Here is a 26,052-nt window from a genome sequence, read left to right on the forward strand (position 1 = left end):
CGGGCCTGCGGCCGGGCCTGAGCTTCCCGCCCACGGCGGCCAGCGGACAGGGCAGGAAGGACGATGTTGGTGGGTGGGAGTGGGGCGGCCGCGGGAGGCCGCCAACGGGCCTCGACCGGCCTCCTGTTACTAGTTCTTCTCGTCGAGTCCCCCGACCCCGAAGGGCTTTCCCCACAGGCGGGCCGCTTTGGCCCTTGTTTCCCTTCTTGTAGCAGTGCGTAGGGAAGGGATTGGGCGGAAGTGGGTCCCGTGTCTTTGGAAACGAGTCACAAAGCTGTGATGACATCGGTTAAAAGGAGTTTTAGCCCGAGTGTGTGTGTGTGTGAACATTTATGAAAAGGTGGCTGTCTTTTATTTCAGAGTGGTTTTAGTTAAGCTAGCACTTCCTCAGTGTCCGCCCATTTTCTTACGCTTTGTAGCGGAGAAGGTGCCTGCCAACGACTGGTGTCAGAGCTCCCGCGTCCCTAGCTTTGCTCAGATGTTGAAGAAGAACTTGCCGGTTCAGCCACCCGCGCAGACGGTAACTGCACCCGCCGCACATTCCGCAGAGAGTCACACCGTGTCGAGTATGGCCTCCAAGGTGACCCAGGTGACAGGTACGACTGTCTCCTCTTGCAGTAACACCTCCGTCCTTGACGACGTTGGGACGGCCAGGAAGGTCTCTGGAATGTCCGGTTTAAAGGACGCCTGGGGCGCGTGTTCATTTATCTGTGGCTGCGTCTCCCCTGCACCTCCGACCGGACGCCCAACAGGAGAGGGAGCCGGTACAAGTTCTTCCCTTTACCGGTCACTTGGTTCCTTTTTACCGTTCACTGTTCAACCCTTTTAAGTGCGTCTTGTTACTTTGAGGAGAGGCTGTGTTGCCTTTTCAGGGAGGAGATTGGATGGATGCTGGTTTGTAGTCCACGTGTCACTTAGACCAATGTTGAGTGTGAAGCAGCGACAAACACACTTTACAAATTCAGTTGAATTCACAGGAGAGGAAATATAAAATAGTCAATGGGAAGCAAGAAACTAGGTTCTAGACCCGCGTCTGTGTCTCACTCCGTTCTAGGCCTTAGTGACATGGTGCGGGAAAATGGCTTAGAGAGCCTCTGAAGACCTTGACGTCACTAAAATTCTGGGATTATGTGATACCACTTAATGGCATGTGATAGTCCTTCTTTGCAAAATAGTCCTAGTGCTCCAAAAGACACGTACAGTGACAAAGCGCACTTGTCATTTGTTCCAAAACTGTTTAGTAGGAACTTGTATATAATGGAAACGTGTATGACTAAGTGTGTCAGGGATAATCTTACATTTTAGGGGAGGATTTAGTGGTTTTGCTCGTCTTATTTTCTTTATGTTATCAAATTGACAAATGTAAACATTTATTTTTAGGTAATTTTCCAGAACCGTTGTTTTCCAAAGGTCTTTCATTTATTTCAAATCCTGTCCTTCCTCCAAAAAAAATACCTAAGGAATTTATAATGAAATACAAACGTGGAGAGATAAATCCTGTGTCAGCTTTGCACCAGTTTGCACAAATGCAGCGGGTTCAGCTTGACCTCAAGGAAACAGTAACAACAGGCAAGTGCGAAGTTGCATCTGGTTATTGCAGTATTGGAAAATATTTTCCTGTTAAAAACAGAGCATATAAGTGGTACTATATTTGATTATTTCCTACTTTCATGTAATGTTGGGGTTAGATAACTACTATTTTTGACAAGTGTGCTTCAGAAGTTTTTATATTAATATTTAGCCTTTTGAGCCTCTGCAAACAACTCATATACAAAATTTTTATAATTATTGGATTTCAATTTTTTGCATATGGCTAGTTCAACAGAAATCTTATCAGCCTGGTGGATTATTGTCAGATGTAAATACTTGTAGAATAATGATGCTTCTTAGAGATGTTAAATATTTGGATTGTGATTACCTCATAACATTGTGAGAAGGATTCTGTGATTTTGATGCCTAACAAAAATTATGGTCAAATTTGACTTCTGAAATTCAAGGATCAGACATGAAGACAGTACATGATTAATACTAGTCTGCAGACCTGTGACTATTTTCTCCGTTCTCTGAACCTAGTCATTTTGTGACCAGTGACTAGGAAGAACTTTAGGAAAGTGGAGGGATAAGAGAATAAATGCTCTCAAGAGGCATTGACAGGCCTAAAATGAGAGTCAAAGAATCACAATCTTTAAAAAAAAATCTTTATGTGTGTACATACATGTGTGTACGTATGTGCTGTACACACACACAGACACACATTTTCAAGTAGTTTGGTTTCTTTCATGTTCTCTTCCTGATAACTAACTTTTGCTAATATGGGTCTCAAAGTTAGAATTTTTGCCAAAGAATTAAAGCTTTTGAGATTTTAGTGGATTGTCATAGTGAAGTCAAGTTTCCAGTCTGTTGTTCTGGATAAAAATAACTAACAGGTGATAGAATTAGGGTCTTACTGTAGAAGGGAATTTCCCTGTTGCTGTAGGTTGGATTACTTCATGTGATCAATACTCTGGGCTTAATATCTGTGTAACTGCCATTGGAAAATATAAACAGCTGGTTACAGTAAGAAAAAAAATTGATCAGGGCAGATCTTTATCGATCTGAGCAAAAACTACTCAAAAACAACCCATCAATTGTTAATGGTGTTCATTTTATGTTCATAGTACTAGTTGAAAAATCTGATTTAGTAGATTTGGTGGTAATATCAGAGTATCAGTATGTTTAACGAGCTCTACAGGTGATTTTAATCCAAACTAAAGTTTGAGAACCTGGGCTATAAACAATGAAGCTTAAATGCTCGGCACTCTGACACAGAGCACCTATTAACAGGTTTGATGAGTAATATCTCACACATAAGAATCGTCTGGGCCACTTCTTAAACATACAAAATATTCTCAGGTTAAGTAAATTGGGAATGGAACCCAGGTAGTGTGAAGGAAAGACTTGGGAAACTGAGGTCATACATGGTGGGAGGAAAGCAGTTTTCCCAGATGCAAACAGGAGTTGCTTCTAAAACCTTGATGTGCATCTTAAAAAAACAAAAACAACAACAACAAACCAGCAGTTAATGTAATATGTGAGAAGATAAGATAATAATAATGAGGCTTATGTGGAGCCATCAATAACCAGAGTGGACACTTCAGCTTCCTAGAGGTGTCCTAAAGTCCAAATACCAATAAGTAAAACTGGAACTGGAAAACTCTTTGGCCTGTGAATTTAAGAAATGATTCCATTTCATTTTTTACCAGGCAAATAGGAACACTAGTAAAAGTAATTGTGTAAAGGTAATCCTTCCAGGAAGTTTGGATGACTGGCCATTCAGGTTAATTATTTTGTTTATGCTTTGGTTTTCTTGTGACTTCGCCTTCTTCCACCTGCCCACCCTAAGGCTTGATGGGTTGAACTGCTTAGCATGAGTCCCTGGCAGGTGCGCAGGATTTCACCAAGGGCTCCCTTCTGTTCCGGAGCTTCTAGGAGTATCAGGGCACTTAGAGGGGTCAGAAATTCAACTTCATTGGGATGGAAGTTTCAAAGAAGAGAGATGTTGCCACAGGCTCCACATTTTTCTCTCAGTTGTTGGATAGCTTTTTGGGTGCTTGTCATTGTCACGCGTTATACACGACTCTATCACTCCATGTTTTGCCTGTACTCTCAAGTTGGTCCTGCTGCTCATGCTGACTCTGAAGCCGGCCTGCCTGCTTGAAGGGCTCCTCAGAACGAGTCCGGGGCCCACCCAGCTTTACTGGTAACCTGTGTTGGCCTTACAAAAAACCTGAGAGGCTGAGAGAGCGAGTTTTCCACAGTTTTTGTCCTGGGATGGTTTCCTATGTAACAGATAGCTCTGGCAGGATTATACTGGGAAGTCCTGCAGCATTCACTCTGAGTTCTTTTTCTAGGTAATGTCATGGGACCGTATTTTGCATTTTGTGCTGTGGTGGATGGTGTTCAGTACAAGACGGGCCTGGGACAAAATAAAAAGGAGTCTAGATCCAATGCAGCAAAATTAGCTCTTGATGAGCTTCTACAATTGGATGAGCCTGAACCAAGAAATTTAGAAACATCAGGTAAATACTCTTGTTTATAAAGTATTTGTAAAATGTAGCATTTTTAAGAAAGAATTGCCTCAAAAAATTATGTTAATGAAGAGTTACATGGCAGCTACAAGTTAGAAGTAGCAGAATTGCGATAATTTCCTTCCATTGCTGTCTGATTGCTGATGTATTTGGTAGTATTTAAAATTGCTCTTGTATATTTCTGCCCCCAAAAGAGAGAAACATATTGCCGAACTGTCTGGTAACTTTTCAGATTGTTAGTGGGTTCCAGTCCTGAAACTTGGTTTTCTCTGTAATTTACTGGATTCTTAATTATGCACGTAACACTGTGTATTTATTACTTAGATGTTTTTAATGCAATTTTGTTGTTTTCCCTATGTTAAATTCAGGAATGTTAGAGTTACTTGAGAAAATAATGGCCTAAGGTAGCATAGCAAATACGAGTATGCTAAGAGTGTAAACTCCAGAATTTGATTGCTCAGCTTGAAATACTGACCCTGTACAGACAAGTTACTTCCCCTCTAAGCCTAAGTTTCATCATTTAAAGGGGGGGTGGCAATGATAGTAACTATCTCCTAATTATGTTAGGATTAAATAAGTAATGCATGCAAAGCATTTAAGCAGTGTCTTGTGAATAATACATTATCAAATAATAGTAGTTCTTATTAGATATTAATTGGTTTGTGGAATATGTTAACATGTTATGTATGCTAGCATAGTAAGTATTTTCTGTCAATATTCATTTCATGTTAGGTTACATTTTGGGTTACCTATAAACGAGGCGACTTTGAAAAAGAAAAACATTTCATTTTTTACCTGGCAGATACGAACACTAGTAAAAGTAATTATATAAAGGTAATCCTTCCAGGCAGTTTGGATGAGTGGCCATTCAGGTTACAGTGGTACCTCAGTTTTCGAATGTAGTCCACGAGTTCTGAAACGTTCGAAAACAGCCGACGCTACGCCTCAGGATCTGGCACTCAGCAGAAGCTGTATGACATGTTTGCCTTCTGAGTCATGTTCGAAAACCGAAGCATTTACTTACGGGTTTACGGCGTTCGTAATCCAAAATGTTCGTCAATGGAGACGTTAGAAAACCGAGGTACCACTATAATTATTTGGTTGAGTGGACATATCAGATTAATTGCTTTGGTTTCCTTTTGAATTCGCTTTCTTCCACCTGCCCACCCTAAGGTTGTGATGGGTTGAACTGCTTACCATGCCTCATTGGCAGGTGCGCAGGATTTCATCAAGGGCTCCCTTCTGTTCTAGAGCTTCTAAGAGTATGAGGGCATTCACCTACGCTTTAAAAAAAATTTCATTAAGTTTCTTGGGGTGACATTGGTTAGTAAAATTACATAGGTTTCGAGTGTACATTTCTATAATATGTCATCTGTATATTGCACTGTGTGTTCACCACCCAGAATCAGTTCACCTATGTTTTCTTCTAAGAATTTGGTAGTTTTAGCTCTTACGTTTGGGTCTTTGATCCAAATCAAGTTGATTTTTGTATATAGTGTTAGGTAAGGGCCCAACTTCAGTCTTTTGCATGTAAATATCCAGTTTTTCTAGCATTTTTTGAAAAGACTATCCTTTCCTGCGCTGGATGGTCTTGGCCTTCTTGTGGGGAATCATTTGCGTACACATGTGAGGATCTCTTCCTGGGCTCTCTGTTCTACCCCATAGGTGTGTCTCTTGTCTGTAGTCCATTACCATACTGTTTTAATTGCTGTTGCTTTGTATTAAGTTTTGAACTTAGGAACTGGGAGTCTTCCAACTTTGTTTTCCTTTTTCAAGATTATTTTGCCTATTTGTATATGGTGTTTTAAAATGTAGACCAACTCATACAGTTACATTTTCTTTATTTATTGAAATTATTTGTGCTTGATAAATAGGATTTAGTAACTTTAGTTTTTGTTCCAATTGAGCCCTACTCATGTGAGTAAATGCGAAAAAAATCCATCTTTCTCTGAGTTTTTAAAGTTCAGCTTCTCTAAAATCCAGAATGCATATATCTAACAATAGCCAGTATATACTTACCTAATATGAGCCCCAGCGTGACATTGCCAGTCTTTCCTCACTAATTTCTGTATATTCAGCCAGTTTCTCATCTTGCTTAAAATGAAGTGCGCAGTAGCAGTTCTCTGTTTCCTTTGTCTTTGTGAATGACTCTTGAGAGATGCTGCCTACTTTAGTTGAACTTTTGCTCCTGTCTTCTCTTTATTTAAGCTTTCCTGATCTTTTTTGTTCCATCGGTTTAGTATCTTGTCCTTTTCTTGTTTTTCCTGGAGTCCCTAACTTTGGAACCAACTTGCAAAGCCATTGCAAAGAATAGGACTAAAAGCTTTGAAAACTTCGAATGTAGTATTCCCTCAGAAAACACTCTTAATATGTTAGCATTCAAAATGATAATTTTTACTTACTAAATTTTGATAGAATATTAATTTTAAATGTTTTGTATAGTATTACTGTAAATAGAAAATGGTTCATGAGCATCTAAAACAGGGTTCCATTTTAACGGCTTCTCAGAATGGTGCATCTATTACGAAGCAAGCTCTGTAGTAGCGTAAGATTAGGAAACCCACAAATGTGTTTGTATATTGGTTTCAATATAGCAAAGACATTTATCAAGACTTAGCTAATGGATGTTTGATGGCCTAGAGTTGGCAGAAGTATACAGAAAATAATCATTCTTGGATTGCTGTTTCATTATGTAATAGTAAGGTAACTGCTCTTTGTAACAATGAAGTTTATGTTTCCTTCTATTTTTGTTTTATTTACAGGTCCTCCTCCTATCCCTGCAGAGCCTATTGCTTCATCTGAACCAGCATATGTTTCCAAAGTACATTATGGTAGATAAGTCCTTTATGGTATTCTTTTTTAGGAGAGTTAGCCCCATTAAAATTATAACAATGTATAGTTAAAAATATGCATAGGTATGAAAACATGCATTAATATTTTATCATTCGAATCTGTCACACATCTACAAAGAGAAGAGTTTCCTTCCATACTCTGCTAAAAATTAGAGTAAGGAATGGAGAAAAAGAAATGGCTTTTTTCTCAATTTTAGGTAACTGCTTTTTTTGAGTACTCTTTGCCTTGGTGGACTTGTCGTTAACGAAAACCGGTGGCTTTCTGGTGCTTGATGGCTGGGACAGTCATGTCAAATAATCTGTTCACTTTTTTTTTTTAATGTTAGTTATTTGTCACTCAAGTCCAAGAAAACTACAACTGCATTTATTAGTTGTGTGACCTAGGACCAGTTATTTCTCTATGCACCTAATTTCTTCTTTTGCAAAATGGCCATAACAATAGTTACCTCATGGGGTTATTATGAGGATTAAATGAATTTATCTGTGTACTCATCAAATACTTAGATCAGTGCCTGGCTCACTGTATGTGTTTACTCTTGGTAGTAACTACTATTATTTTATTAAAGCACTTTTATCATATTCAACATTATATGGTGGTTATTGTATACTTTTCTCCTTAGATTATAAATCCCCTGAAAGGCAGGAAATTAGTCTTAATTTCTACATTGTCTACATAGTAGAAATACTTCAAACTTTAATGTTGAGAGTATTTGTAGAACTGAAACGAAAACGGAAAAGTCTTTTCTTGATCTGGAGATTAGGATTTGAGACCTTTTATGCCTATTCAAGCTTGGTTTTCTACTGTTTTTCTAAAGCAGATAAAGGCTTTGCACATTCGTGTGCTTGCTTGGAGTAAAAGGACCAGACCAGAGAAAATAAGCACATTCAAAAGGTGAAATCTCCCAATAATTAATTATGTACTTGACCTAACAGTCAGAAGAATTGATTAACAGAAGGGCAGTGAGGGATCAATCCAGCAGCAGTGATCTCTTAATATGGGAAGGAGCTTCAGTCTTTCTTTTCAGGTTCTGTGGACATTTTCATTGAATAGTTAGATAGAATCCCAGGTCAGTGATTGGCAAATAGTGCTGATTACTGTTGCCCTGAGAAACCAGATGAATCTGTGAGGGAGGAAGAATGTGTGGTTAACAGTACTCTTAGGGAGTCGCGTCAGTTTGCTGGGTGAGGGCAGGAGGCAGGTGTCAGTCGGAAAAGGGAGGACAAACATCGTCCTTCAAGCTTATGTGTAAACACAGGCGTTGGATGTTACTGCCTTTGAAGAAAAGAGATTCACACCCACAAAAATCTGAACAGCTCCTGTCGGGCCAGTTATAGAGGGTGTCACTGTTTCCCAGCTTGTCTACTTTGCCATATTTCTAACTGGACTGTATCTTCATTAAAAAATGATATTTTGGCTCTGAAGGTAGATTCAAGTTACTCATGACACTGAAGATCACTTGAAATTAGCAACTCAAAATCAAAGAATTGTGTTAATTGGCTTTATGTATGTCATGTGTTTATCTCATCCTTCATTTCCAATAATTTGTAAGAACATTTTATTTCCTCAGTAGCCAGCACACATTTGCGGGGACAATATTTCACTTGCTCCTTTTCATTCACACACATGCTAATAAAAAATACAGTTAGTAACTAAGATTTGATTATTTTCACAATATTGATTAGTTCTTTCAACACTCAGTTAAGATCAAGAGATATTTTGGTACATCGTTAAATAACGTTCTTTGATATCGAATCTTTTTAATATACAGTGAAACATTCTCTTGCCAAACACATAATTCTTGTTCTGTCAGTACTAATTGCAGCATATTTTTCTATTCTATCTCATAACAAAATAACTGTATAGGACAGGATTAAATAAATTGTAGTAGAGTACATTTATTCTACAGAACCATTAAGAAGAATGAGGTAGCACTAATACCTACCCTTGAATGATGTCCAATACCAAGAAAATGCAAAAAGTGGGTTTTAGCATTCCCCAGCTTTTATTTCTTAAATTGACAAATACTTATAGATTGTTTTTCAAAAATATTCATAAGAAACTGGTAATAGTGGTTGCATTTGGAAAGGGAGACTTCTGAATATATATCTCTTGTATTGCTGTTTCAGTAAAAAAAAGAAAAAAAAGGATTTAAGATACCACTAAATTGAATACTGCTTCTCTTATATCATGAGTTTAGGGTGCTAAGAGGAGCCAAGTTACTGAGTACTCCTCATTCGTATTTTTACTACAGAAGGACCAAAACTAATTTATACACCACTTATGATGCTTTGACCGATTTGAGGAAGCATGTGCTAACGTGCAGTTGTAATAATAATCTCCACCTCCACATTTTATGCTTTATGATTACATAAGAGAACGTAGCCAGTAGGTCATCATGTTTTCCCCCAGAGCTTCATGTTGTCGTTGACTTTGGGACTGTCCTTTCACTCTTTGATAATGTGACTTTATCTGGTTTTGCCAAGAAGACAGCATTGACAATATTAACAAAGAAAAGTTGCAAGTTTAACAAATATTAACAAAACATGTAAATGGATTGCGTGAACTGAGTTGTGTGCAGACTATTAGCTGAGGTGCTAACATCGGACTTCTATTGATTGTGCGCCTTTTAATGTAGTAATTATGAAGCAGATATAAAGAACTTCTGTGACAATGATGATGAATTACATATTTCATATATATCCGCTGCGTGAGAGCAAAACGGTTTCATCGCTTTTCTGCTCTGAAAAAGTTGCATAGCCTGTGAACCACTTGAAACCTCAGGAACTAGCTGTGGTTCACAGCAGAATGTCCAGAAATGCGCTGTTAAGTGATGCTGCAACCACTCCGTCTCTGGAACAGTGGCTCTTCACCAGGGATCCACAGCATCTGTGTGCAGCGCAGCAGGTGGCCACGGCCTGCCCCACACTTCAAACTCTGTCATGTTTGTGTAAAAATCAGTGGGTGACTTCTGATGTATATCCGTCCTTATAAAGTGTTCTATAGTAACCCTAGTTACTTAAAACTATCTTTAACCCTTTCAAAGTTTGGAACATTTTTAGTGGGGACTTGGAACTATGTCAGGTGTCTAGGGACGAGTGAGTTTTACTGATTATCACAGTGATTGGGGAAGACTGCTGGCATTCAATGAGGTGTCGGTTGTCTGGCAGTGTGGGACACTCCTGTACAATGCAGAATTGTTTAGTGTTCTTTATGAATTCAGGATATTTCATCAAATTTAAGTCAGTAATTTTGTAATATGTAGTATTTTTTACAAGAAGTTATCTTTAAAGCTCAATAACTTGTGTTTAGAATTGAATACTTTAAAATCCCAATCATGGCAAAGTTATAAACTTGCTTACATATCTTGATAAATTATTAACTCATTCAATTGTGAGATTATAATAGAAATAATGCAGGCCCCTGGGAGAAAGCACAATGTTCAAATTCCTAATGCATTTGTTTTTTCTAGAAGGGAGACACACACAGTATGCAAAGATTTCACAGATTGTTAAAGAAACATTTAATCAACTAATTTGTAATCATTCAGAATATCTGAAATGTAGCAATTCACTGGCTGCTTTTATAATTGAAAGAGGTAAGTCCAAATATTTGGGATGTGTTAGTTTGTAGAAAAACTATTAAATATCTTAATGATCTTAACCGTACTGTATAGTAGTATTTTAATTAACTATCTTTGCCCCTGTTGATAATGTTGTTTGATTAATTTGAAGTGGCCTTTTCTACTAGGTACGGGTCATTAAACACAAAGGTTCTCAAAGGTAGGGATAAAGTATACCGACCAAGAACCAATAGAGAACTACAGAATGGCAAAACGCCTAACATTTTCAATAATAACTCTGTTGGAACCACTACCAACCTGAAATCGAATCCCCATTATAGCAAACATTGAGAAGTACTCTATAAAAAGTAACATATTTTTTTCATTTTCAAGTAAGAAAAGATTAAAATAGGAAAAATCATGAACCTTTGATTTTTCTACTGGATATTGTGATTCCAACTACGGTTTATTTTCTATTTACTCTTTAATAATCTAGATTGATCACTACTTAAAAGAACTTGAATTTCATGTTCATCTCTGAATAAGATATTAAAGATTATATAAAAACAATATGAGATTTGGTTCCTATTCTTAAGGAGTTTTAAGATCTAGGTGGGAAGAGAAGATACTGTTGAAAGTCTAAGATACAAGTTAAAAATTGTTTTCTGTAATCCAAAAATGCATGAGAGTTCATAGATTGGAGAGAACCTATAGGGTTAAAATCTGGTAACAGATGAGACTTAAGCTGGATGGAACTTGAAGGGTTAGTGAGGTTTGGATAAATAGAGGATGGAACTTGAAGGGTTAGTGAGGTTTGGATAAATAGAGGAAAAGAAGACAGTCTTAGAGAAAGACCTAAGGGAAGAGAGCAGCAGTGAGAAAATTGTTTATGGGAGAGAGAGAACTTTGTAGTGTAGAAAAGTATATAATCGGGAGGAATACAAAATGTAATTATGTTGATAAAATATTACCAGATTATGGATTATACAACCAGTCAAACGATGGATTTAGTGAGGTTGATACTAAGCAGTGAGAGATTTTTGAACAGGGATTGATAATGTACCATCCTTGTCGGAAACATTAGCGTCAGACTCAGCTCTCCTCCTTAAATCACTTTGGGCAAGTTAAATACTTCTCTCCCTGCTTCAATTTTCTTCTCGTTTCTGAAAAATGGCAATAATAACCTCTACTTCATAGAGTTGTTAGGATTCAATATGATTATGTAAAGTATTTTGCATAGTACTTGGTGTTTAGTAAGAGCTTAATTTATATTTGTGATGATTAGGATAATTGACGGTTAAGCAATAATGGACAACAAACAATTTTAAAAATATTACAGGCATGGAATCTGAATTAGGAACTCACAGCTAAGATGGCTGTGTTGGAGTACCAACGTTAGAGCTGAGATAGCCATGAAAAGGAAGAGAGAAAATACGTTTAGAAAATAACATCATGTCACAGTTTCATAGGAAAATGGTGTTTCCATACATACGGGAATCTGGAAGCTGATGTGAAGTTGTGTGGAGAAGGGCATGGGTGAGAATAATAAATCTGGCTTTAGAAACATGCTTGTGAATGGGGTGGGGAAAGCCTGAGTAAAATCAAGTACACATTCCTGGAGTAACTCACACAATCGATACACACGTCAGATGGATTATGAGAAACCCCTGATGGGTACTGCCCAACCAGCCTGTCTCCAGTAAGGTTAGTCACACAGTCCCTGGGGTGGCCATTTCGTACTTTTCCTTGGTTCTTAAACCTCCCACAACTCTCTCCCATCCTTGCTGTCAATGAATGGCCTTGCCTCATCATTTTAATTGGGTAAGAAGTTTGACAAATCCTAACTTCCTTCTGTCCTCTGCCACCAAATCTCTGTGCTTTCCTGCACTTGTGTCCATCTTCTCTGCAGTAAAAGTGGAGGAAGGCTCTCTCCTAAAGACTAGCCCGTCCACTTACATTTTGATTTCCATTCCTTCTCCCAGCTCAGTGAATTCCTTCTTTTGGTTATCCCCTTTTTCCTGCATTATCAGACTTTAAAATCTTCATGAGACTTTGGAGGTCAAGTTACAAAGTTGAGGAAGAAGCTGAATTAGCTACACCATTGTCCTTTGTAAGTCAGAACTTACATTGACACTATAATTCCCTCTTACCACCCCCACTCCCACCCTTGCTGAAGCAGCTGCACTAGAGATAATGGAACTTTATTTTTCCCATCTACTCCTCTAGCTTTTTCCATCTCAGTAAATGGCATTCACCCAGTGGCTCAGACAGACTAAAAATCTTAAATCATCCATGATTTATCCTTTTCCCTAATACCCTACAATTTATGTCTAAGTCCTTTTGATTACGTCCCCAAACTCTCTGATCATGCTTTTCCATTTAACCATCATTTGAGACTTCACTCATCATCTCTTACCTGGACTAATGGGCCCCTAACTCAGCTCCTTGGACCCATGTACGACATTCCCCCGTAGAGAAGTGATCCTAAAAGGTAACCCAGTGTGCCTTCTCCCTACCTTTAGTAGCTTTGCCACAGTTCCTGGGTAAAAGCCACAGCTTCTTAGTGTGGTTTCTGATGCCTCTTTCTCTAACCTCGTCGTAATTCATTCCCTTCATCCCAAGCCCCCCGCCTCTTTCTGAAGCACCTATACTGATCTCAAACCAGGGTCCACACAAGCTATTTCTTTTCACTGAAATACCCTTTACCTCACAACTTGTGCCGCTTTGTCCTCATCCTGAAACTTAAATTGCAGTTTCGTAGGGATTCTGCAACTAGTCTGCATGAGGAAACCCCCCCGACCCCCCTTATGCTTTCCATTAGCGCCATAGTTTTTCCTTCAAGGCCTTATCACAGTTTGTGGTTTGTTTAGTCTTTTTTGTGCCTCTCCTATCAGAAGCATCATGGGAGCGTGCCTGCTTAACATTTCACTCCTAGTGTCTGCCGGGTACTTGTGGGACCTCAATAATTTTTGTTGAGTTAATGAAAGTCCTTTAGGTTGTTGCAAATGTGAAGCTGAACTTTGAAAGACTAAGACTAAAAATTTTATGAACTCGTCAACAGTGAAATAAAAGAATGAGCAAGATATTCAGAGGAGAATATTTACAGAAAAAGTGCAGTGAGCTAGTGATTAGGCTGTAGAAAGACCGCATAGTTAGGAGGTGAAAGGAGAAAATTGTTTCTCTTCCGAGTGTAGTTTCAAGGAAATCTCAAATAGGACATAGTGATAAGTAAATGGAGAAAACTATTGGAAAAAACGTAAGGTGCTAGTTTCTTCAAAAAAGCAGTTACAGTAGTACAAAGGAAGAAACTATAATTTGGTTTGTGGAGAGTTTGGATTAAGAAAAATTAGAGGCATTATATATAATTTTTTCCGTACAGAAGTAAAATGGCAAATGAAGGCTCTTAGCAGCCAAATAAATGAAGATGTAAAGAAATCAAATGCATATTTGAAAACCAAGTCTATCTGGTGATTCTACTTGTAGTAAAAATATAAATGAAGTATCATAAGTGTAAACATCTGCCTTTTTAATTGAGATATTCCTGAAGTATTTAAGAATTTTTGCTTCTTAGAATCAAACTCTTATTTGATGAAATTGTAGAATTATTTTTCCATCTTTTTGGTCAGTATATTTTACTAACTTTAAAATGGTTGACCATAGGGAAGGGGTCAGAATAAGCTGCTACTATTAACTTTCTTTTCAGCTGGACGGTACGAAGTCGTAGCCATCGGCACAGGGGAATACAATTACAGCCAGGGCATTAAGCCGGATGGCAGGGTGTTGCACGACGCGCACGCCGCCGTCACAGCAAGAAGATCTCTCCTTAGGTAAGGCCACACGTCTGTTTAATGCCACCGATTATTAATGCTCTCAGCTCAGAGGAACTACATATACGTGCCTTTATTTACAAATGCAGTTTTACTGATCTTGGAGCCAACGATGTGACAGTCTCTTACGTATCCAGGCCATCTGTTATTTCCATGTCACTTTTGGAAACCTTACCGTAGGAACTGCAGTGTGTAGTCTGGATTTTAGTGGATTTATTATCAATATCTTACGAATCAGGTTTTAAGAGTCCTACAACCTTTTTTAGATAAAATTACCATCTTTATTACCGATGAAAGTAATTGGAGAGCATAGCTTCAGCTCTGCACCAGATAGGCTAGGTAATACTTCTCCCTGAATTAGCCATGTTTGTCCAAAGGCAGCACCAGAAACCGATGGGTTTCCACCCATGAGGTCTGTGCGAAGTTTACCATGTAGCCCAGTGCACATAAGGTGACTTTCATGCTGGCAGATCTCAAAGAGAAGGAAAAGGCTGAGGTGAGCCTACCTAGTTTCTCTTTATCCAAACTCATCTGTCGCTTTGCTCCATGCGGGATTGAACAGCAGATGGAGAGAACAGTTGGGAATGTTACTCTGCAAGGCCCTTCCCATGAAAACATGAGACGTGGGAAATGGGTGCTACCTCCCTCAGTATCCCAGTTTTTGGTTCTCTTACCCCATTGAACTTACTTTTTATAAAACTTTTAGTGGAAATTTTCACATACTCACAAGTTGTCATAAGTTGTCACTTGTGAGTGAATAGGATAATGAATTTTGTCACTCAGTTATCAGCATTCTGATGCCATTCTGATACCAATATCCATTATCAGCATATCTAGTTATGAACATTCTTCCGTTCTTATCTAATCTATGCACCCTCACTTTTTGTTGGTGGTGTTTTCTTGGCTGGAGTATTTTAAAACAAATTTAGACATACTACTTTACCTGAAAAACTTAAGTATGTATCTGTAATAATAAGGAAAGAATCCTATAACCTTAGAAGGGAGGTTTGGGACAAGTCCATGAAGCTAATGCAACTCATTGTCCTACTGTCCTCCTTGGTGCTTATTCAATTATTTGACCTCTTTAAAGATAACCTCTTGTAGGTTTATTTCTTCCCGTGCTTGGCACTGTTGTAGACTGGTGCTTACATTTTTTATGATGTACATATTTCTGATGATAGGATTAAAAGCATCATGATTTTTTTTTAATAAGCAAAATAGTATTTGTCCCTGATTTGATTAGTAGTGCCTTTCAGGAGGTCTGCTGTAGTTCTTAATGCAGCCAACGATCGTCACCGTATCCTTTCTGTGCTCTTGTGGTTTTGTCTTCAGAACCGCTAAGGAGCAGGAACGGCTGTTGTCTGTCTGTCTGTCTGTCTTGGCAGGGAAGGGGAAACAGAAGTGAGGCAGCCAACTGACACTTTACCAGGAGGCAGGGTGGGAGGAGGATTGTCTGAGAAAGAAAAGGGAAGAATGAGTAGGGAAGCACATCTTTTGCAGGAGATGAGAGTTGAGGACTCAAATGTGAGATGGGAGTGGAGTGGTCAAGAACTGGTGATTTCAGGCAAGTCACGGGGCAGATGGGGCTCCGTGAGCCTGAGGACGCCTCAAAGGGACTTCATTAAAGAAGGCTCAGAGTATTTTAGGAGTTCTTGTCAGTATCAGAACTTCTGACAGAACAGGCACATTGCTCATGACACCTAGGAATATGATGCTCATTAAGATATATTTTTAAATTAATATATTTTTAAATAACCTATTTATTTTAGGTACTTTTATAGACAACTTCTACTCTTCTACAGCAAAAATCCTGCTATGATGGACAAATCAATATTTTGCACAGAACCAGCCTCTAATTTACTCACTCTCAAACAGAACGTCCACATTTACTTCTATATGAACCAGCTGCCTAAAGGATCAGCCCAGATTAAGTCACAGTTGTAAGTATTATGGAAGTTGTTTTTAAAAGCAACGCGGTGGCCATTTATCAGGCATTCTCTATCCCTTTGGCAAGTAAATTTATACGTATCCATCGTATCCATCATCTCCCTCCAACTTTGATATGTTATTTGTAGACTACAGGAGGCCACAAATTCTTTCCCCCTCCCTCTCCCTCAGTCTTACCTGTTACTACTACTTAAATATTCCATATACTTTTGCACTTACTTTCCATTGCTATTGCAGATTTCCTTTCTAGCTTTAAGACTTCTAGTTTAAACTTTAGGAAAGAGTGGATTTATGCACTGTTCACATATTCATACAGGAGTTAAGGAATATAGTTTGTTTTTCTGGTCAGTGTATGGCCATAACTTCATTATCTTGATGAATGGGTAGATTCAGCATGAAATTTCAATACAGACAAGCACAAAGGATAAAGTAAAATTCACTTCAAGTCTGACCATCTAGAGATAATGGTGGGTAATATTTTATTAAAAATCCTTCCAGTAACACCTTTGAAAATGAGACCAATGAGAGTTCCTGGAGAGAAACTTCAAGAAAAATAATTTTAGATTTTATTGTTTTAACATATTTTATTGAAGATGAATCTTGAATGCAAATTGTCACTTTTTTTCATTCCCTCATTTTGCAGTTTTTAAAAATTTTCATACAGAGAAAATAACTCACAAACTATGGTAGGGAGAACAATTAGAGTTTTGTTTGCTTTTAAGGGACATAAAGAATGGCAATAATATGAAATTTATCTTTGTTGGAAGGGCTAAATCTGGTTACTTTCTGTTTGACATTCATCTTAACCTTGCTTCGGGTTTACATCTGTCTCTGTTACTGGAATTGTAAATTAAGCATGTTTGAGAACAGTTTTTCGGTGGATATATTAATAGATTTTACTTTGTCAGCTTTGTTTTTTAAAGGAAGAAACTTTCTCTTCTTTCTCTAGGCGTCTTAACCCACATTCCATATCTGCGTTTGAAGCCAATGAAGAACTGAGTCTCCATGTGGCTGTTGAAGGCAAAATTTATCTGACTGTCTACTGTCCTGAAGATGTTGTTAATAGAGTAAGCAGTATGTCCTCTAGTGACAAACTGACAAAGTGGGAAGTGCTTGGTGTACAGGGAGCGTTGCTGAGTCACTTTATACAGCCAGTTTATATCAGCAGCATACTTGTTGGTGAGTGGGCTTCCAGGACCTCCTGGCTCTTTTACGCATAAACACGCTGTATTTTTTTAATCAGTAAAAAGTCAGTGTTTGCATATGGGACGCTTTAAGGTAAAAAACCAGATTCACTGTTTTGTTGAGCTTCTCATTTTATGGTAACTTGTAATCACACTTAGTATATAATGTGACTTTTGTCATCTGATCAGGAGGCCAAGAATTAATATTTTTACATTAGCCAGTTATATGTATTCTGTCTTAAACTTTAGTTTGCACAATATTCAGTTTTTCCCCTTTCTTTTAGAAGATGTTTCCTTGAACTTCTCAAATATAATAGCTAATATTTAGTTATCCCCGAAATAAGAAAGATACTAAATACCCATTTTGATTCTTTCCTACCCTTATGTGTTTTCATGCATTTCTTTATGATCTCAATCCGTCTGAGTAGGAAGTAACTAGAATACAAAAATAAATAATGTGAATTAGTAAATTATCTCTTACTTTGATGGGGGATATTACAGAATGCAGTATTTATATTTGAGTGGTTTTCCAGACATTATCTCATTGACAAACAATTCTGGGGCTCATTTTCTGTAGTTTTCATGAAGCCCTAGGTATTTCAAAGTTTTAGTTACTCTGGTGAAACGAATACTACCGTCATGTGGCTCTTTTTTGCTTATATTTTGGTAGCAGTTACACATGCAAGCTTTAGATCCTCACATGGCTAATGTCTTTGTTTATAGGTGGTGCTGTTTCTGTTCCTGTGTGTGTGTGTGTGTGTGTGTGTGTGTGTGTGTGTGTGTGTGTCTATTTATACCCATTTTTAAAGGAATTTTTCTTGTAGGTAATACTTTTTCAGTTGAGTATGTACGAGTGTACAGACTGTTGTGTTTTCTTGCCACTATTGTTTGGTTTGGCTTTAATGAGTTTTAAGTAGGAAAATGGTTATTGTTTGTTTAGTTTTCTAATATTAAACTTATTTTCTTTGTATAGGAAATACATTGCTTGGTTCATAATTCAATAGATTCAAAAGGGTATTCAGTGAAAAGCCTCCCTCCCATTGCAGTGCCCAGGCACCCATTTTACCTTTGTGGCATCCGTGATTACAACATAGTTTGTTGCTTTTCTTTCCAAATATAGTCTATGCTTATAGAAGAAGTGCACAATTTTTTATTTTATTTTACGTGAATGGGATCATGCAATTTAATACTCTTCTCCATCTTTGTTCATTTAACAATATATCTTGGAAAGTTTTCCCTATGAGTAAAGAATTCCCTCATTATTATTCATGGCTTGCTGTATGGTATTTCTTTGTATAAGTGTACCATAAGTGTACCATTTATTTAACCAGTTGTAGCTTGATGGAATGTTAGATTGTCTCTGGTCTTTTACAGCTACCAAAGTGCTATAGTGAATGACCTTTTTACATTGCTTTTTTACACATTTTAAAGTATATTTGTAAGGTGAATTCCTGGAAGAATTGCAGGTCAAAAATGTATGCAATTTTAGAAAATGTTACCAAGTTACCCTCCAGATCACATTCCTACTGGCAGTTTTACATGAGAGTGCCTGTTTATTCACACCCTTAAAAGTGGTTTTCTCTAATTGCTTTTTTTCTTAGATTTAATTTGGTTGCTAAAGTTCGTCTTTACCATGTTTTCTTTTAGTCAATTCATAACGGGGCTGCCTAAACAATGTATACACTGACTTGTATTCATCTTTTGTTATTGCTATATATTGAGTATTACAATTTTAATACAGTTTTTTTCCCTTTCTTAAAATGTGTATACATTGTTTTGGCACCCTCTGCATACTTTCTCAGGCACTTCAAACTTGTGTCAACTTTTAGGAAAGACTCTTTTTCTTGATAAATATCTCTAAATTATCCAAGAAATGTCTGTGATTTGTCTAGAATCACAGATTTAGCTTTTAAGGCTTTCTTTGACTTTTGTGAAGAAAAATCTTTTAGAATTTGTTATTGGTATGATGTAACTCTGCTTATTTTGTTTTTTAAAAGGGTGGATACAGATTCTTTGAAAAATTATTTAGTATTAATAGTTTGGAACGTGGACTTATTAACAATTAGATCTCGTTATTTTGACTGTCACCAGGTAGCTGTAAAAACACTCGAAGTCTGTAAAATTGCTTCTTCCTTCTTTCTTGGCATATTGTGGGACACATTGAAAACTAATTTGTTGTTGTTCTGTCTATTGTAATGTAAATGATTTTAGTGTTTTTCAATTGTTTGTAAAAAATGCAGATTTCTGAACCTCTTATCTCTATGTGGGGGTTGGGGAGGGGGAGGAGTTTCAAGGCTAAAGAATATACATTGTAAAAGCACTGCCATGATTTTGATTCAGAGGGTGTGATGGCTCGCTTTGAAAAATATGCATTTAAAGTATGAGTACACCCAAACAGTGTGATTTGGATAACTAAAAGAACCTTAAGAGTTCATTGAACTTTGTTAGTCATCTGGTACAGCTTCTCACTGTGAACTCTTTTTATGCCATTCCTGGTACAGGATCATCTAACCCTGGTTTAAAAGCATCCGGTAATGTTGGATGTGGGATTTAATCAGTCTACTCCATTAATTAAATAGCTCCAATTGTTTAAAACAAAATTCCTTCTTATTTAGAATTGAAATTTGCTTCCCCTTCATTCTGTACCAAGTGACAATATAGATTGAATCTGTTTTTATAATACCTTGTCCTCTTTTCTCTGAAGCTGTACAAATTCCTTTGCAGTTCTTCATTTTGATTCTTAGAAACCTAATTTAATGGATCATTTACAAATGGAGAGAGTATTATATTTTAAGACTTCATTTAACTTTTCAAAAAGTTGGCAGCAATATATTTTATGTTGCAGATGTTCCTTTTGTCATTTTATGGTAATATTTTTCTTTTTTAAGAAAAAATCTTAGGCTTGCATTTAAAAAGGCATTTACTATTAATTCAACAGAAAATAATTTCATAGTAATATGGAAAAAATCACTTTGCTTAGATATTTAAAAATAGTTGGATTTATATTTTTCCAGCTTTTAAAGGTATATTTTGCCTTCGATATCCTATTAAGATAAGATCATCTGTCTAAAGACTTCAAGAATGTGTGTCCTGACATTATTTCCACCCAGGAGTCCTTTTCATGTGTTGATTTGAATTGTACAATTGAATTGTAGAGAATACTAAGTGCTGATTCCCTCCTAGTGAAGGAGTCTGTTTTAAACACAGTTCATGGACTTTTAAGAAGTATTTGATAACCTTAGAGGTTCTGGTGTGGATTCTTGTCTCTTTGTCAGATCAGTAATATGCAGTCCAGAATGTTCCTAAAATATTTGAATCATTCAGTTTGCTAGTGAGCAGAGCCTGAGCTTTTGGGATTAGGTTCAGCTCTGACAGCCATATCTGAGCGTAGCCAGTACCTGGAATCTCACTCCTGTTCTGCTAAGCCTGACGCTCTTGAATGCAGGTGCTGTGCCACACTGACCTTGGCCTGGAATATATTAGGAGGTCAGGAAACATTTCAGGAATACATGCTTTGAGTCAGCCGGTTTTATTTTTGAAAGAGCTTTTATTTTTCTACTTAATGCTAACTCTGCTGCCTGGAACACTTGAAAAGTAAATTTGATCTGTCACTTTTTACTCTTCTTGCTGCCCTTCAGGCTCTCCGGGAAGCTTTTACAGTAGGCGACAGGCAGTGCAGTACTGTCCTCGTCCCCAGTGATTCTGACGTGCATCCAGGGTTGATGAGCCCTGCTCTCTGTGCCTTAACCTCTTATACTCCTTTCTCAGGTGCCATTTATTGAGCCACCTACTACGTGCTAGGTGCTGTGCACACCTGCCGACCCTTCTCGGGGCACCATCCACATAAAATACAGATGAGCATTAGAAATACAAAGACAAGGCTTCCAGCCTTTCTGTCTTCACCTATCCAGACATCGTTTGTGTTTCACAGGAACATGGTTTGTCTTCTCCAGATGTTCTGTAATACATGAGTGACCGTGTTACAATGTAATGCCTCAGACTAAATATGCTGTTCCAGATGTGGTATGACCAGGGCATCGTTCTTTAGTGATGTTGTGTTGTGTTCTAAACCTGTGTTCTAATTAACGCAGCTTCAGTTTGTATTAGCTGTTTCAGCAGCCATTTCTGTTGGCTTTACTTAGGGTAGACTAAGCTCCTGAGACATTCTCTGCGTGAAAGCTGTCAGGTCAGGTCTGCCATAGTCTTTAAAAGATTTACCCTTGATTTTAACCTGAGTTTCATGTTGTTATTTCAGATCATTTCATGTGCATGAAATACAAATTTTCCAATTAAGGGATGTAATTTTAGAGACACATTTTTTCAGAAACAAGACTTGGTCTCAAGATATAACCAAACTCATACCTCAGATGTAGTTCATGATAAAAGTTACATGTAGAAGGGAAAAGTAAAATTTCTAATAAAATATTAATATCCTTGATTTTGTTCTATTAAATTAGCTTTTATCCCACCCCACTAAAACATCTAGGTGAAACAATTTGATGTTTAAGTAGGCTTAACACAGAGTTTGACTTGTAGAATTTTTTTTCTTTTTCCAAACACATCTTGCTATTTTAGACACAACCAGTGTCATCATCACATTATAGTATGCCTTAGTCTGTTTGGGATGCTACAAAGAAATGCCATGGTTCGGTGGCTTAAGCAGCAAACATTTGTTTCTCACAGTTGTGGAGGCTGGGAAGTCCTAGATCAAGGCGCTGTCAGGTGCAGTGTGTGGTGAAGGCCCACTCCCTGGTTCACAGATGGCCGTCTTCTCACTGTGTCCTCATATGGTAGAAGGGGAAGGGCCTCTTGTATCAGGGTGCCCATCGCATTTGTGACGGCCCCACCCTCATGACCTAATCACCTCCCAAAGCCCCACCTCCAAATACCATCACATTGGGGGTTAGGTTGCAGGGTATGAACTTTGTGGGGACACATTTAGTCTGGAGGACAGTGTGTAATAAATATATAACATTTTCTTTTGAACTCATGTCTTCATTATAGATAATGGAAACTATTCCGCAGACCTTATTTCTTCCCAATGTTTTTTCTGTGCACAAGCATATTGTTAGCTTTCATTTGTCAGTATCTCTTGCTTTGGAACATTCAGAGGAGTGCTTAGAAAAAAGGTGTCAAAAGCAACTCATATTCTTTTTACATCTTCTAGTTCTAGATCTTCTAGTTCCTAAATAGTCATAATAATGTAAGTCCAGTAGCTATCTCAACAATTTCAATGATGTGGACACAAAAAGAAGGAGGGAGGTCTGCTTCAGAATCACTAACTTAAATAGGAATGGCTGTTCCCTAACTTCTGTTCTAAATTTGAGGCATCACACTATTTTATACTAATAACATTGCATCTGCTTGAGGTCTCTTCTTCAACAATTATTTTAACTTGAGAACTCCAAGCTTTTGCATGGTATTGCCCACAGTTTTAACCAGAAATGGTCAGTGTGTAAAAAACTGTGTGTTGGGAAACGAGAACATTGTGATACTATGACGGTTGTAACTTGTGGCGCTTACATATGGAAAAATGGCTGACTTTCACCCACTTTTTCTCAGCCATATTTATCCACTGCATTATGTGCTGATTTTATGCTGTGATCTGAGCACTCAAGACAGAATGAGCCTGTTCTTTCCGGCAGAGCCTGGAAAACGTGCCATGTTCTTTCTGAGTCAGTTGTGGCCCTTTGCTTTTATTCAGTGGAATGTTCGTTCATCATTTTCTGTAGAAGAGTCTTTTTTGAATGGACATTCTGACTGCTGTCACCATGTCCTGGTTCTGGTAAAGAGTAGAGAAGTAGCTGCTAAGAGTGAAAGTAGGAAAGGGAAGGTCACAACACGAAGGATAACAAAATAGACTTCAAAGTCTTTCCTGTTATTTTTTCCTGTATAGTCTTTGATATTGATGTGGTTGTGTCCTGTTTTTGCTTTGTAGGAGATGCGAATTGCAGTGATACCAGAGGCTTAGAAATTGCTATCAAACAACGTGTTGATGATGCACTCACTTCCAAACTTCCAATATTTTACTTGGTCAACCGACCTCAAATAGTTTTAGTACCTTCTGCATATCTCCTCCAAACAAATGTGGAATATAGATCGTTGAGTCTGAATTGGGCACAAGGGGACAAGTCTTTGGAGATTGTGGATGGCCGAAGTGGGAAGATCACTGAAAGGTTAGCACAACGACTTCCTTGGAAAATCACATGTTACTTAAGTGAAAGACCACATTTAATACAATTTTTATTCTAACTTTTTTTGATACATTTTTAAAAAATTCTCAATAACAGTAATAATAGTTTCATTAATTGAGCGTGACTATGTTGCAGGCATTGTACAATTCAAATTTTTTTTTCTGATGAGAAGACAGGCCTGGAGAAGTTACATAATTTACTGAAGTTCCTAAGTAAGTTATAGAGCCAGAATTCAGAATCAGTTTCCAGAACCTAATATTCTCCAAGTATCATTTTGTGACCATTTGCATTAGAACCATACGATCTATTTGCTTTAAAATTTCTCCTTCTGAATCTGAATTTCTGGATTTAGGGCTCAGGAAACGGTATTTTTGACATGCGCTCCCAAGTATTACTTGTGTGCAGTTAAGTGTGAGAACTGTTGTACTGTGGTATACTGCCTTCTTGTAATAACCCTGTCGATTAGGTGTATTGTTGTTCTTTTACAGTTAAAGACACTGAGATTCAAGCTAGGTTAAATATCTTGCTTAAAGTCACCCAAGTAGTAAGTGACATAACTGGGAATCTGATCTGGACATTCTATTTCCAAAGCCTTTGTTCTTACACGTGATACACTGTGTTTTAGACATTTCTTTGTGATACTCCTACCGTTGATTATGAAGTAAAACCTAAACCCTTCTTTTAGTGTGAGGTAGTGAATAATGTTAAAAGTTTAAGTGCCTAAATTTGCTTTCTTTGTGAAAGACATATTGCGACCACATACAAATGTTTCTTGGTACAAACTCAAGCACACTATTGATTATTTCAGCTTGAATGAATTATGCTATTTATGCTTTGAATCAGCATAAAGAAGTGTATGACCGTTAATAACAAACTACACACATGCAAACAAAACAGGTCTTTTATGAAAGTTTAAAAAACTACAAACATATGTGACGTGTGATCAGAAAATACAGTGAATGTTTAAATAAAAAACTTATTACAGTAAAAGACACATTGCCATTAATTCCCTCTCAAAATACTCCCCCTCACTTCGAACACACTTATCCCATCATTCTTGCCACTTTCTGAAGCAGTTCTGGAAGAATTTTCATGAGTGTCTTTTGTGCTATCATGGCTGCCTCGATGTCCTGAATTATTTTGACTTTGGGGAAGAACCAGAGTCCACAGTACCAGATCCAGTGAATAAAGTGGATGAAGACACACAGTAATGTTTTTATTTGACAGAAATTGCCATACCAGAAGCGATGTATGACACAGAGCTCTGTCATGATGGAGGATGGTTTACAGCACACTTTAAAACACACCTTCTCTCAACTATAGCTCACACCCGACTGACTGCACCGAACAAATTGAAACATGTCACACACTGTTACTAAGATTCAACACGTCACTTCCCTTATTGAAGATCCCTGCGTTTTGTTGGATGGCACTTGGTGCAGCATTCACCACAGTTTTTGATCCCGCCTCTAATAGCATAATAGAGATGAAATTAATAAACGTAAAATGAACTTAACTCGTTTATTATGGTTAAATGCTTGCCCGGTGATTACAAACACAAATAAAGCAGATGTGATCTAAATATTAGACAGTGTAATTCAGCACCAAAGCATTACATAAAGCCAAGGACATTTTAATAATATAAAGTTAATTTACAGGGAAGGCAGACAGTTATGAATATCTATGCAGCCAATAGCATAATATCAACATTTATAAATGCAGAAATTATGGGAGAAGAAAAATGGAAACACACTACTAGTTGAGACAATAATTAACTTCTTTTAGTTTGTGGTAGATCAAGTTGACGAAACACTAAGCAAAGATATAGTAGTTTTAAAGAACAAGGTCGATTTCATTAACTTATTTAAAAACACCATAAAAATACAAAATACACATTTAAGAACCTACAGAACACTGACAAAAATTGGCCGTATGTTAGGCCACAAAGAAAATCTCAAATTCTAAAACGTAGAAGCAGTCAGTAGATAATATTCTCTGACTGTGATGTAATAAAACTATAAATGACAAAATCATAATACTAGAAACTCCTTTTGGTGAGAAAGAAGTTCTGTAACTTTTATCTCAAAGAGGAAATATAAAATGAAACTGCAGAATAATTAGAAAAAGATACTCAATAAAAAAAGGAATAGATAATTTTGTTAAGGATAAAATGTATTAGTCCAAAAGTATCACAATTGATAAGGAAAACTCAGAGGCATTTTTCACTAACATCCAGAACAAACTTGACTGTTTACTGTTATTGCTATTAATTTAACATTTTACTTAATGTATTTGGACATGAAAAGAAATAAGATATAAAATACTGGAAAGGAGAAGGTAAAATTACTGCTCTTTGCATATGGTATCTTTCTACTTTAAAAGCCCACGGGAACCATCTGGAAACCTACCACAACACAAAGT

At 37.4% G+C, this 26,052-nt stretch overlaps 1 protein-coding gene across 2 annotated transcripts in view; it reads left to right on the forward strand.

Moving 5' to 3' along the window:
* Positions 1 to 442: 442 nt before the first annotated feature.
* The window catches only part of ADAD1 (adenosine deaminase domain containing 1), a gene marked incomplete at its 3' end in the record, with an annotated part of 31,024 nt that continues 5,414 nt past the window's right edge, over positions 443 to 26,052 (forward strand). The window contains exons 1-9 of one of the 2 annotated variants that reach the window (XM_081076290.1): positions 443 to 596; positions 1,381 to 1,569; positions 3,891 to 4,058; positions 6,830 to 6,898; positions 10,390 to 10,515; positions 14,183 to 14,306; positions 16,076 to 16,246; positions 17,203 to 17,432; positions 23,376 to 23,613. In XM_081076290.1, coding sequence (XP_080932416.1) covers positions 479 to 596; positions 1,381 to 1,569; positions 3,891 to 4,058; positions 6,830 to 6,898; positions 10,390 to 10,515; positions 14,183 to 14,306; positions 16,076 to 16,246; positions 17,203 to 17,432; positions 23,376 to 23,613 — 1,433 coding nt within the window. In that variant the 5' untranslated portion in view covers positions 443 to 478. The remainder of the gene's footprint in view (positions 597 to 1,380; positions 1,570 to 3,890; positions 4,059 to 6,829; positions 6,899 to 10,389; positions 10,516 to 14,182; positions 14,307 to 16,075; positions 16,247 to 17,202; positions 17,433 to 23,375; positions 23,614 to 26,052) is intronic. The other variant, XM_081076291.1, reaches the window with a different exon arrangement.

Source organism: Rhinolophus hipposideros (genome assembly GCF_964194185.1).
Source record: "Rhinolophus hipposideros genome assembly, chromosome: 16".
Taxonomy (NCBI): Eukaryota; Metazoa; Chordata; class Mammalia; order Chiroptera; family Rhinolophidae; genus Rhinolophus; species Rhinolophus hipposideros.